Raw genomic sequence first — 14,570 nt, forward strand, 5'->3', positions numbered from 1 at the left:
AAAGAATTTAGATCATTAGTTCTGTACACTAAGGGAAAACTGCAACTAATCTCTGTATTTGGAAGTGTGTTGGGCTTAAGTTCAGAGCTCTGTTGTCCATGAGAAAAATGCACAAAAGTTGGCACACTGTTACTTCAAAGTCAATTTAATGAGCTCACCAAGAGACAAAAATGTGATGTTTCGAGCTACATGCTCTTCATCAGACATCAGTACATAACTGAAATATACCCAAATGAATTGGAATTGATTCGGAATCAAATCAAATTATGATATTGTGATGTATCGCAATATATCGAATCATGTGTATTGCAATACGTATTGTATCGTGAGGTGCCAGGTGATACCCAGCCCTAAATGTTAGTACATAGTAGTTAAAGACACCTAATATAAATTGGTACCACTATGGATCCCCCTTTAAATAATGCCAAATGCATTAACAAAACCACAATTCATTTAAAATGATTTTGCAATCCTTTTTATAACTTTGCTTTACCTGGTGTGCTGTTTTGTCAGTGTTCCTATATGGTGTAAGTTGTCCATGCAATTACATTTGTCTTTTAGCATATTTTTTTTAAACAATTATAAATTATACCACAATAATCAATGAAATAAAATTGAATCACACTGATTTGGCAAAATTTTCATGAACTGTAATTAAACCGAAATCAGAGTAAATATTTAAACTACTATATCACACTTAACTAATGTTAACAATTATTTACATTTATGTATTTTGGCAAGTGTTTTTATCCAAAACAACATACGGTGCATTCAAGGTATACATTTTTTTTTTAAAATCAGTTTGTGTGTTCCCTGGGAATTGACCCATGACCTTGGCATTGCTAGCGCCATGCTCTACCAGTTGACCTACAGGAACAGATTTGAATTTGTACACAGGGCCGTAGCAAAGATTTCTGGGCCCCCTGACTGTATATTGCGCTGGGCCCTTTACCTATTAGAAATACAGTTTTTAATTTGTTGTGGGCCCCCCTGGACCTTTGGGCCCCTAGAACCATTACCACCTTTCACCCCACTAGCGACGGCCTTGCTTGTACATGTTACGCAAGTCATAGTTCATATGTCATAGATAACATTTTAATGGAGATCACTTTGACACTTTTGGGTTGTGATGTTTTGGTTATTTCTCTAGCGATTGTCTCACATTTTCCTGAAAGGCCTTTCAGTGGGTCTTTCCCGTGATCTGTTCCAGTCAGCCTGTTGATTGACAGCAGCAGATCGGCCAGGCTCACATTTAAAACAGCCTGAAACTCAAGCAGAGGGATCAGCCAAACTCTTTGGTAGATGGGATAATTTTGTGCTCAGCTTTCTGTAGCTTTCAGTCGCAAATGTGTCACTTTCACAGCCCGACCTGGTTTTGAGCTACCTTGGTAGAACTAAAATGTTCCAAAAAAAAAATGTCACACTATTAAAACAACCATACATCTGTGGTTATGTAAATGGTTATGTGTTCTATCATCATCCATGAGGTGTACACAGTAGCTCAAGGCTGGTAACTGGAATACTGATGGTTTGAGCCCCCCAAGAATGATACGTTGCTTTTTATAAAAACATCTACTAAAGAGCTACTTGCTTGTTTATTTTAAGCCAAACATTTGCCATATCTTAAACCCTTAAGATACAAATCTGTTGTCGGAGAATCCAGAACAGAAGCCTTAAATGTTTTCTAAAAAAATAAGGTGAGAAATATTTCTAATTTGAGCTGTGAGCTAAAGATATAATAGTATTATAGCATGAGATATATTAGGCATGTAGCTCTGTAATTTGTTTCCTCATCTTCTTTCTCAAGACATTCCCCACCTGCTAAAGACTCAAATATCTTTATATATGCATGTACTGTTGGGAAAAGTGGATATATCTCTATAGTATGAAGCAAGTGGGCTAACTTCATTTTCATTATGCTGACGTTTGCTTGAATTACATTTATAACAGTAAATATTATTCCTGAATTTGAATTGTTATTCAGGCTGGAAAATGTTGGCCCTCTCCTGGTCAGGAATGGAAATTACACATGCAAATACTGTAGTTCTATTCTTTTGACAGAATTTTCCCCTTCAGAATAATTCATCGGAAGTCCCTACAAATTAGTCGACCAAAACTGTACATTTAGAGCTTTTCTTAAAAAGCCATTTACTTCCATCTTTGGTAAGCTAAAACATCTGGGACTTAACTGCCTATTTAAACTGTCATTTGCTTGCACATTAAAAGGCCAATATCTATAATGTGTATAAAAATGATTGATTATACTGTAAGATACATGAAATATATTCTAAAGGCACCATGTCTGACGTTATTTGAAATTATGTTCTTATGTGTCCTTCATAACAAAAATCCCTTTATTCCTTTGGCACGAAACAACCAATTAAGGTTGCATGAAGCAGCAAGTTTACACTTCAGAAAAGAAGATTATGTCCAGAGTATGACAAGAGTGACATCACTAACATCAGTAAATCGCAGTATGCTGTCATCCGTAAACATTAAAACATTTCTCCAAAGACTTGAGCTGTATGACATGAAAGCACCAACAATGCACCACAAAACAGACCATTATGGTCTGTTTAGAAGATTCAGGCCTCTTTGAGTTTTTCAAGTTCCCATTGGCCATCTCCACAGAGTCGCAGCATGACATCATGATACTGTTTAAAAAAAAAGACAAATAAAAAATCAGGGTATGGGCAGTTTTTGCCATCCAAAAATGGCAAGAAACATCCTAACAAACTTTAAATAATAATAATAATAATAATATGTATTATTTATACAGTGCCCTTCAAAATCTCAAGGTATGTTTACAAAGCCTGAGAAATATGAACACAAATAACAAGACAGCATTAAGAACACTGAAATTTTACATCAGTCAATGTGAAAAGGTCATAGGTCATCACCTTTTTCAGACTATTGCGGTGACCCAGGCTGATGAGGGTCATTCCCAGCTGCTTACAGGCATTATAGAGCTGCCCTTCTGCCTCCTCCGTCAGAGCACTGGTGGCCTCATCCAGCACTGGTACAAACATCATAATTCATGACAAAGGTCATAAGAATGGGATACACTGATTGGTTGTTAAAGTGAAAATCAATATTTGAGTTTAGCTGCTTTCAGTCCATATCTATTAGCATTAAGGTCATTTATATACTAGTGTACTTCTAAATAGAGGTTGACCGATAGTGGATTTTGAGGTGGTGGGAAAGGCCGATAACCGATTAATCGGCCGATAGTTTTTAAAATGGATTTATACAATGTCAAAAAAAATTATTATTTTTTCTTTACTATGGCGGGCAAAGACAAAGGGTCCAAAATGAATAAAATCCCAGATGCAGTTTATTGTTCAACCAAAATTTCAATAATAACCAGAATAAATGAAGATTTGGTGCATAACACGGGACGTTTATGTATAAACAAGTCCAAAATACACCGGGGACTCTTATTTTGAAATGACAAAATTATAAAAAAAACTACCGGCAACTATGACTTAGATTTTTGCCGATAACCGATAGTTCCAAAAAGCATCTATCAACATTGATTAATCGGTAAAACCGATATATCAGTCTACTTCTAAACGTTGACAAAATATGTTTTTAGAAGATATAAGCATTTAAAATCTGCAGTCTCTCTCTTCCACCTAAAAACTCAGGAACATCCATGACGTCACATAAAGGTTGAGAGAGCTTGTCCAATCAAATGCTTTTTAGAACGAGAACGCACCCTCTCCTTACAACTGTTCAGCGCATCTGGCTGTGTTCTAACTGGTGCTGATCATGGCTTCACAGGGCGCTTCACAGGGCACAGAGCACAATCCTTGCTGTAGGGTCAATCCAAACTGAATGCCTGGGTAGCGAGTATTGATGCTGACTACCACCCCTGGAGTCGCGAGGTCGAATCCAAGGCGTGTTGAGCGACTCCAGCCAGGTCTCCTAAACAACCAAATTGTCCCGGTTGCTAGGGAGGGTAAAGTCACATGGGGTAACCTCCTTGTGGTCGCTATAATGTGTGGTTCTCGCTATCGGTGGGGTGCATGGTGAGTTGTGCGTGGACGCCACGGAGAGTAGTGTGGGCCTCCACATGCGCTACGTCTCCGCGGTAATGCGCTCAACAAGCCACGTGATAATATGCGCGGATTGACGGTCTCAGATGCGGAGGCAACTGAGATTCGTCCTCTGCCACCCGGATTGAGGCGAGTCACTACGCCACAATGACGACTTAGAGCGCATTGGGAATTGGGCATTCCAAATTGGGGAGAAAACGGGAGAAGAAAAAAAAACTGCGCTCGTAAAGGCACTTCATAGACAGAAAGTTAATCAACTTGTGTTGTGAAAGTTTATGAAGGTACTGACCTGCATATTTGGGTTGTAGGTAGAACAGTCTGGCAAAGCAAAGCCTTTGCATTTCTCCTGGTGATAAAACATCGTACCTGTGAAAAGGTGAGAATAAAATTTTTCAGAATCCTTTGCTTCTAACTTTACTAACAATTACCAGATTTTTTGCACCCAGAAATTGATACTCATTTCTCACCAGTTCCAATCTACTTTCGTGTCCAGTCCTCCAGTTCTGGTGAGAAGATTCGACTGACATACAGAGACACAAAACATGCTATTTACAAAATATGTTTAAAAAGAGCAAATTATAAAGAGGACACTTATGGATGTCAAAACATTCTGCTCAATGATCAAATTTTAAATTAATAAAAAAACTATTTACTGAAGCCGATAAGAGTTTAATCTTACCAAACCAGCAAGTTCCAGGTATTTTAATATTCTTTCATCATCTATAGGCCCTATAAGAAAAATTTAGATTGGTTGACATGGTGTGAAATGTCATCATCTGTATTTACACCACTTGAATAAGTGTGTTCTTCAAATGGCTCAAGAATACGGAGTACATTGACAAGTGTGCAAGTCAGCAAGGCAAGGCAAGTTTATTTACACATCACATTTCATACACAATGGTAATTACATGCATTTCCTTATCTCAAACAAACCAAATGAGCTTCAATTTATTATTTATTATTTAAATAATCCATGCAATTAGGTTTCATAGGTATAAATTAGTTAATCCATACCTGAGGCTGGATATATGTCCTTTAATGGATAGATCACCTGCAAAGGAAAGCCAGCACATTAGCATCATCTATACAAAAACAAAAGCAAAAAAGAAAGAAAACAAAAAATACAGCAATATTTTTTGTAGAGTTGTGCATAAGTTGTGACATTCTCTCACCTGCTCTCTGAGCGTGCCATCAGTCAGATAGGGTTTCTGTGGTAGGAACAATACACCCCTCGGCCCAAAACATGTGGTCATCTCCACAGAACCTGAGTAAGAGGAAAGAAATATGATTCTAAAGTTCAGATTTGTTCTGCTGTCGCTCTATCGCTTTTTTACCTAATAATTGTTCTTGTTTTCTCAATCATTACCACTGCATGGCTCCCAAAGGCAGTTGAGAACTCTCAGTAGGGAGGTCTTTCCAGTTCCTGTGTTTCCCACCACGAGCAGGTTCATTCCCTGACTGATCTTTAGGGTTAGATCCTTCACCAGTAGCTCCTCTGAGACAGGCGATTTATAGGACAGACGATCCAGCACAAACGCAGTGTCTGCTGGGATGCTGTGAATCTCCAGATCACTGGAAGAGAAATCATTATTACTGCTGTTATAATTATTAACATCAATAATAATCAGAATAATACATCTTTGCCATGCCAACTGTAATCTTTATTGTGCATTCAGGACTACCAAAAACCACTTTAGAAATATCAGTAACTCCAAAGATTTTTTTTTAGTTGAATAAATCTATAAAACTGAAAAGTTGTATCCAACACTTGGAATGTCACACATACACTCACTGAGCACCAGTACACCTACGTATTCATGCAATTATCTAATCAGCCAATCGTATGGCAGCAGTGCAATGCATAAAATCATTCAGATACGGGTCAGGAGCTTCAGTTAATGTTCACATCAACCATCAGAATGGGGAAAAATAATGTGATCTCAGTAATTTTGACTGGCATGGTTTGAGTATTTCTGTAACTGCTGATCTCCTGGGATTTTCACGCACAACAGTCTCTAGAGTTTACACAGAATGGTGCCAAAAACAAAAAACATCCAGTGAGCGGCAGTTCTGTGGACGGAAATGCCTTGTTGATGAAAGAGGTCAACGGAGCTAACAGGAAGGCAATGGTAATTCAGATAACCACTCTGTGCAATTGTAGTGAGCAGAATAGCAACTCAGAATGCACAACACGTCGAACCTTGAGGCGGATGAGCTGCAACAGCAGAAGACCGTGTCGGGCACTTCATTAGGACCATAGTGTTCCTAATAAAGTGCTCAGTGAGTGTACATATAAGTGATCCACATAGCTTGCATTGAAATGAGAGATGCTTACAGTATGTTAAAATTAGAGATGCAACAATATTGTTTGCTGTCGGAGCCCCAATTATTTTCAAACACCTCAAAAACAACCCTTACCTGTCAAAGTGAACAGCTTCCTTTGACAGTGGATCATACTGTTCCTGTTCACACTGTTTCTTGGTGATGTCAGCCATCACATCCCTCAGTTCTCCAATTCTGAAAAGTAATAAAGAGCAGACTATGTTTGTTTAGGAGCAAATACAACCAAAGAACAACCACATGAACATTCAGGAAACTTTTTTTGTAGCTGAAATATAACAAAATATGGTGGCACAGTCTTTTTTAAAGCAGTCTCAGCCATACAAAACATGCCTTCTTCACCTGTGTGTGTATCCAGCGACATCAGACAATGTGGTTGAAAGGTCTATGAGCTGAGTAAAGCAGTTTATCAGATAGATGCAGACGAAAGCATTCTGAAATAGACACAATGTGATTAGCTATCAGCCAACAATCAGAGCAGAAATGCTTGCATTTGTTCTTTCTTTCTTTTTTTTATCCCCTTTTCTCCCCAATTTGGAATGCCCAATTCCCACTACTTAGTAGGTCCTCGTGGTGGCACGGTTACTCACCTCAATCCGGGTGGCGGAGGACAAGTCTCAGTTGCCTCCGCTTCTGAGACCGTCAATCCACGCATCTTATCACGTGGCTCATTGTGCATGACACCGCGGAGACTCACAGCATGTGGAGGCTCATGCTACTCTCCGTGATCCACGCACAACTTACCACACGCCCCATTGAGAGAGAGAACCCCTAATCGCGACCACAAGGAAGTTACCCCATGTGACTCTACCTTCCCTAGCAACCGGGCCAATTTGGTTGCTTAGGAGACCTGGCTGGAGTCACTCAGCACCCTGGATTTAAACTCGTGATTCCAGGGGTGGTAGTCAGTGTCAATACTCGCTGAGCTACCCAGGCCCCCCCTTGCATTTGTTCTTTAATGTTTACCCTCATTAAATACAGTTTTAAGCAACTCACCTTACTGACCAGAGCACTGAGTTCTCCAGGTGTCAGGCCATCGTACACCCCAGCAAAAATGGGTATCGCAATGACAATATAGCTGAGGATGCTGCCCAGATAGTCAAAGGTATTTACCCCAACTGAAAAGCCAAAAAAAAAAAAAAAAGGTAAAACGATAAGCATTTGGAAAGTGTAGAATAGATTTTATATCAATGAATACTTTTAATTTAAAAAATGACAACACATTGCAGGGGAAGACCATTCTAAATCGCTTGTGTGAAACATACAGTATTTTAAGAGATTAAAGGAATAGTTCACCCAAAAATGATAATTCTCTCATCTTTTGCTCACCCCTAGGATGTCTCAAACTGGTATGACTTTCTTTCCTTGTTGGAACACAAATGAAGATAATTTGATGGAGATATGATGTGAATATACTGTATATCCATGCAATAAAAGTCAATGGGGTCCAAACTTTCAAGCTCCAAAAAGAACATAAAGGCAGCGTAAAAGTATTCCATAAGACTTCTGTGGTTTAATCCATGTCTTCCGAAGCGGTATGATTGGTTCTGGGTGAGAACAGACCAAAATATAACTCTTCACATCTGCAGTCTCCTTGGCGCGATCATGGTTTGAAGCTTGATTACACTTCCTCGCGCTTGACGCATGTATTTTGCATTTGCATTACATTTTGGTCTGTTCTCACCCAAAACCAATCATATCACTTCAGAAGACTAGGATTAAACCACTAGTTTTACGGAATACCTTTATGCTGCCTTTATGTCCTTTTTGGAGCATGAAAGTTTGGACCCCATTGACTTGTATTGCATGATTATACTGTATATATTCATATCATATCTCCATCAAAATATCTTTGTTTGTGTTCCACAGAGGAAAGTCCAGTTTGAGATGGCATGGGGTGAGTAAATCATGAGAAAATTATGATATTTGGGTGAGCATTCTGTAGTTGTATTTTCAGTAACAACAGTAATTTTACACTTAGGAATGTTACATTATATATACACCTTTTTCAAAATACTTCTTTAACCTTGTGCGACCCCGCGTCCACATGCGTGGACTTTGTATTTTGGCTTCATACGCAACGCATAACATAATTTCATTTAAACTGACTGATCTCAGTTCAGTAGACTCTGTGCTGTCAGCAATGTGTTAAACTTTCGATGCATGGAATCATGTGACAAAACAACATGGCTTCGATCGCAGAGGAGTTTGTGTTTGGTTGAAACGGCAACAAAATTACATCTGGTAAGAAACCTAATTAAGTTTTTACATTAAAACCTGTTTGAGTCAAAAGATTAGAGTCTCTAGTTTCATCCGATATGCGTTTCATCGCAAAACGCCACACTGTAAAACACATTAGTGGACTGTATGTTCAGTTTCAGTTAAAATATTCTATAATTACTCTGCATTATAACATTGAGAATTAATGGATGCATCCAAAAACTGGAAAATGTTGCTTTCAGAGGCTTTATATGGAGTTGGGATGAAAATAAGGTGCATTTCAAACTGTTCTGAGACCAGTGCAGACAGACAGCACACTGGACAGTGTGACCTAACAGTCATTCACTAAATAGGGAGCAAGGAAGCATCCTATAGCTCTCTATGCAGCTAAGTGCATTCAATCCAAACTTCCTATTTAAAGTTCAGTTTCAGGCTGCAGATGATGTTTGGACCACTCAACATGTTTGGCAGATATGGGACAATAGTACTTAGCAACAGTAATCAGCACTTAGATTCAGAATTTATAATGTTTATTTTTATTTTTAACATTGTTGGCAGTGATTGAATGATGCTTGCCATTACTTTGAATAAACAATTTGATTAAAAAAAATATCTGACTTTCTATAGCTTGGTATTATTTACAATTTCACAACTTAGTCCCGCTGTCCACATATGTGGACATACATTTTTAGGAAAACCAGTTGGTCTAAAAAAATTTTTTATTTTTTTTGCATGTTTCTTAGGGTCTACTAACAAATAAAAAAGGGGAATGGAAAATGCACACAGCAGTCATGCAGGATCAGGAGATTAATTCAGCAGTCCTGTTTTCATGGATTTCAGCAAACAGGTTACTAATGAGAGAGGGACTCTTACTGTACAGCCAGAGCTCTTTGTTCATCAGGTTTCTCTGTGTGTGCAAGAGATTTTTCAGTCTTTGGTCAGTTCGCATGTGTTCCACCTTCCCTGCCCTAAACAATGACATATCACTTATTGTGTTAACAGAAACAACTCTTCTGCTCTGAGAGTAACATGTTAATTTTCTGTTTGTTTTTTTTACTACACGTACAAGGAAATGTGTTACATTTTAAAGCGCATACTAACCTGTAGAAAGCAGCAGATTCCGCATTCACTCGAATCTGCATGTGTTTAAACCTGGAGAGATGCAAAACAAGCCAAAGACATGATAAAGAACTGCTGAAGCAGTGCTGCATCTAGTAAAATAATTTGGGAAGAATCAAGATTATGTATATCTATAAATATTTACACATGTAGGGTCTATTTCTGTGCAATTCTACCTGAAATCTCCCTCCAGCTTTTCTTGCTCAACAAGTAGCGACACAATGGGTCCTATTAAGATCTTGTTGATGAAGGTCCCAACCACAAAGTACCCGAAGATGCTTACAACTCCAATCCAGCCAGCACTGCAGACAAAATGTGAGAAGATCAGCCAAAAAGTTAAATTAATGCCATTTTAATTGTTTCAGTCCATCTACTAGATTTACTTGCAGAGCTGCTGGAATATTTTACAGCTATTTTATTGCTGTAATGTGGATATAGATCTGCATAGACTCAAGCATTAAAATAGGTGTAAGTAATTGGCTTGGTCATATGTTGAATGATTTTCATTTAGAAACAGATGACTTTATAAGTAGAGATTCTGCAATTGCAAACACAAATACACACGCATCATCTCTGTGCCTCTCTCACCTGTTGAAGCACTGATATGTGTAGTAGGACACAGTGAACGGGGAGATGAGAAGTCGACTGACCATTGTGCTCATCTGCTTACATAACCTCTCTACATCCTGACTGATGCGCTGGTCTCTACACACATACACACACACACACACACACAATGAACCCCTTATAATACAAACAACATACGGAGAATTCATTCTGACATCACAGGTGTTTTGTGAATACATTACGGGTTGTCGATGTCTTTGCGCAGTACGTTGAGGGTGTAGTAAACGCGCTCCTGGAAGTATGTGTTATGAAGTTCTTTTGTTAAAGACTTCCTCCAGCCCACATACAGCAGACTGCAGATGTACTGATCCAGACTCTTCAGCTGCAGATTATTGATTAGTTACTAATTATGGCCTTGTTTCTTTAGAATCCACTGATTGGATACTTAGCAGACACTTAAAAATTATTTAAAGTTCACTTATTACATATAGAGATGCATAAGAAAATTTTATGCTGATGCCGATAACGATACTTTGCCATTTACCTTATTTTGTCATCAGATAACTGTTTTAGTTTGGAATACGCTTTAAAAATGTACAAAAAGGTACCCTTTTTTTTCCTACTGTTCTAACAATAAATAATTTCCATTGAACATTAGATCTGTTGAACACATTACAGGCCAAAATTTAAATTGAGCCACAATGAAAGATAAATAGAAGGTAAAAAGATACAAAAAAGATACAAAAAATAACTAAATAAGATTGATTTAAAAAAGGTTATTTTGTACTTCTAAAACATTTTTGCACTTCAAAACAACAGAACTCCAATTTTACGTACCGTATATGATAGAACATTACAAATTCATCCTATGTATACGTTGAGCAATTCCATGGAAATGTCAACGCACAAGGTCATATTGCGATTTCAATCTTAATTTAATCAATCATGCAGCATTAATGGATATCATACCGATGTTTCAAAAGTCTGCTGGTTTCAAAGCGTTTTGGACGGTTTCCCTCATCATGTAGCCTATAGGTAAGTGCCGCTTTCACAACCGTCATGTCATTTATGGCGGTATTTCCGCATTAATGCGAGAACGAGAAATAAAACTTCAATATTACATATTCTTAGGAGTGCCAACCCTTCTACATACTGTGCCTATCATTACTCCTGGATTGCGCATTTGAATCAACAGAGTTTTTACAAAGTTTGTTACTGAATAATTATAAATAAACCATCGGTTTTTCATATCGGCGTTTTCATGCTTATTACCGATATGCTGATAGTTTTAATTGGCCAATGGGGGGCCTGGGTAGCTCAGTGTTAAAAGACGCTGGCTAACACCCCTGGAGTTCACTAGTTCACTAGTTTGAATCCCAGGGCATGCTGAGTGACTCCAGCCAGGTCTCCTAAGCAACCAAATTGGCCTGGTTGCTAGGGAGGGTAGAGTCACATGGGGTAACCTCCTTGTGGTCGCTATAATGTGGTTCGTTCTCGGTGGGGCACGTGGTGAGTTGAGCACGGATGCCGCGGTGGATGGCGTGAAGCCTCCACATGCGCTATATCTCCGTGGCAATGCGCTCAACAAGCCACGTGATAAGATGCGCGGGTTGATGGTCTCAGACGCAGAGGCAACTGGGATTCATCCTCCGTCACCCGGATTGAGGCGAATCACTACGCCACCACGAGGACTTAAAAGCGCACTGGGAATTGGGCATTCCAAATTGGGTGAAAAAGGGTAAAAATCCCAAAAAAATAATAATTTAATAAATAATAATAATTGCTCAATAAATATCAGCAGCCGATACATCATTGCATCCCTTATTACAATACAGTCCCCGTACTGTAACCTGAAGTATGTTTTGCTCAGTACAAAATGGTAATAGTTCATCGATCACCCTGTGTGGGATCTGAACCTGCAACCTTCCAGATACCAGCCCAGAACTTATTACCAATTTATAATTGTATGCAAGGCATCAATATGCATATGAAGCGTTGATGATTGCCAACTCTAACGGTTACCGACCTAGCAAAGTCTGTCATCTTTTCAAGCACTGGTTTAACACCCTACCTCATCTCTAAGCTTCTTCAAACACACTGAAGCAATTCAACTCACCGTTGAATTGATCAGGATGAGCAGGACAGCAAACGCCACCAGATGTTTGAACTTCCCATAGTTCTCCTCAGATAGAACCTCATAGAACTGACTGGGAATCAGACCCACTTGATAAATGACGAGCTGAACTGAAATACAAAGAAAACATATTGAGCAAACAATCTAGAGCAGTGGGTCCACATTCCTTGTACCATTTTAAAATTACTTTCATTAAGAAAATTAACATTACTACAACATGTAATGTTCAAATAGTTAGAAATCTATATATTTTTTTTTTACATATCTTCACCACAGACCCTTGGTTGAAAACCCTGGATCTATATAGAGAAAACAGAACAAGCCATCATGACCCGATCCTAAATGAATAAACACAACAGTGTAGGCATTTACTAACAGATACCTGAAAGTGTGACTCCAAGGAGCATCATGAACATTCGCACACTCTTGTTGGACCAGGATGGAAAAAGGATTTTCAAAACACTGCAGAACCTTTGAAGGAACTTCCAGTCTAGTTTTGGTCTTGGAGAAAAAAAACATCCACATTACCTACACATTTCAACCAGTGACAGTAGTTTAACTGACATATATGGTTGAACATGTCATCAAGACTCGATTAGAGACAAAAACAACTACATTAAGCTAATACTTTTCTTTATTTCAGGTAGATTCCTTAAGATAGAAACTCAAAATACAAGATCTAACCTTTTCACACTGGTGTTCTTCATAGATGGCATGGTGCATGTACTACCAGCCTTCTAACGGTCAAATCTTCTAGTTTTCTGACTATTTTAAGCTCTCAGATAAGTTTATTTGAGGAACTTTGAGTTCAAAGTCGAAGACAGCATGTGACAGAGTCTTAAACATGATATAAGTCACTAAAACTTCAATCAGAAACAAGAAGGAGCTTTGGCGTCTCCTTTCACCACAGTTTAAGCGAGTTATAATCACATTTGAACGCTGATAATGATTTTATTGAGTCGCATGAATAAACAAATACATGACGTATATGGTTATTTTATTTCCCAGTCACATTTAAACAAGCATTCTTCTACGTCTCAATCTGGACGCGCATGCGCTGTCTGGCGCTACACTGCCGCCTACCGCACAGGAATGATAATGACAGGATTTGCAAGGAAATATATTTACTCACAAAGAAAGAAATACTAGAGGTACTGTTGCATAGTGACTGATAATTGTAACTAAATAAACATTATTTGTAAATTATATATACATAACGAATCTGATTCAAACCACATCGGGAGGTGGTTTCAAATGCGACTGAAATCTGATTTTTTTCAGATGCGTCTCAGTCCGGACGCTCTGGCTGCTCAAATCGGATTTCAAATGGTCTTCTGCGTCACTCTTAACGCGACACACAATGATGACGTCAAAAAAACGGTGACCGCAGCACTGAACATCACAATATTTACCAGTCTCCTGACTTTGATTTCATTAATGGTACCCTGAAAATTAACTGGTTAAAATCTTTTCTGATTAACAACAACCTTTGGTTTCATATTCCCAGATAATTTTTTTAAAAATTGGGAGGGATAGAATTTTTAGTTAGATGTGATTTCACTCCCCAACATCTTCCTATTGAACTATCACAGTTTCACCAGCAAGTCTTGTTGTGCTGGAAGATTTTGTACAATCATAATTTCATGCCACAAAAGATCCCAATATGGAATAATAGATATATCACAATAAGAAACCAATCACTGTATAATAAGGACTGGTTGGAGAATGGGATCTGGTCGGTGCTTCATTTAGTCAATAGCAGAGGATGTTTTATATCATATGAACATTTCTGTCTTAAATATGATATAACCTGTAATCAGAACACATTTAATTCTATAATCAAAGCTGTCCCCAACTCTATTATATGTCTAATCAAATGATTTCTTCCAAATTCTAATCCCACCACCCTGAGTCTCCCATCACTTTTAATTGGTGGTTGTGATTTCAAAGAAACTAAATTTCCCAATAAAACTATCAGAAATATGTTTGATAGCATTTTATTCCCTACTGTAGTTTATAGAAACTTTATTTCACAGTTTTTCTCAAAAGAAACAATTTACAGATTACGTACAAGTTATTTAAAATTCCCATTAACTCCCAAAGCTAAGGAAATTCATTTCAAAATTTTAAAC

At 38.2% G+C, this 14,570-nt stretch overlaps 1 protein-coding gene across 4 annotated transcripts; it reads right to left on the bottom strand.

Moving 5' to 3' along the window:
* Nucleotides 1–269: 269 nt before the first annotated feature.
* LOC127432101 (lysosomal cobalamin transporter ABCD4-like) lies at nt 270–13,714 on the bottom strand. 4 transcript variants are annotated; one of them, XM_051682904.1, is made up of 19 exons: nt 13,123–13,714; nt 12,821–12,939; nt 12,421–12,548; nt 10,547–10,686; nt 10,326–10,442; nt 9,914–10,039; nt 9,720–9,770; nt 9,492–9,586; nt 7,404–7,516; nt 6,741–6,832; nt 6,477–6,575; nt 5,425–5,630; nt 5,231–5,322; nt 5,073–5,109; nt 4,738–4,787; nt 4,526–4,578; nt 4,348–4,424; nt 2,901–3,016; nt 270–2,654 (listed from the first exon to the last, which is right to left on the bottom strand). In XM_051682904.1, the coding sequence occupies exons 1-19, from the start codon at nt 13,152–13,154 to the stop codon at nt 2,586–2,588; spliced, it is 1,812 nt and encodes a 603-aa protein (XP_051538864.1). In that variant the 5' UTR covers nt 13,155–13,714; the 3' UTR covers nt 270–2,585. The 4 variants fall into 4 exon arrangements, with proteins under 4 accessions (XP_051538864.1, XP_051538865.1, XP_051538866.1 ...); XM_051682902.1 differs by having other exon boundaries at nt 679–2,654; nt 7,395–7,516; nt 13,123–13,712; XM_051682905.1 differs by lacking the exons at nt 10,547–10,686; nt 12,821–12,939; nt 13,123–13,714 and having other exon boundaries at nt 676–2,654; nt 7,395–7,516; nt 12,421–12,550.
* Nucleotides 13,715–14,570: the final 856 nt, after the last annotated feature.

The sequence above is a fragment of the Myxocyprinus asiaticus genome, chromosome 41 (genome assembly GCF_019703515.2).
Source record: "Myxocyprinus asiaticus isolate MX2 ecotype Aquarium Trade chromosome 41, UBuf_Myxa_2, whole genome shotgun sequence".
Lineage (NCBI taxonomy): Eukaryota > Metazoa > Chordata > Actinopteri > Cypriniformes > Catostomidae > Myxocyprinus > Myxocyprinus asiaticus.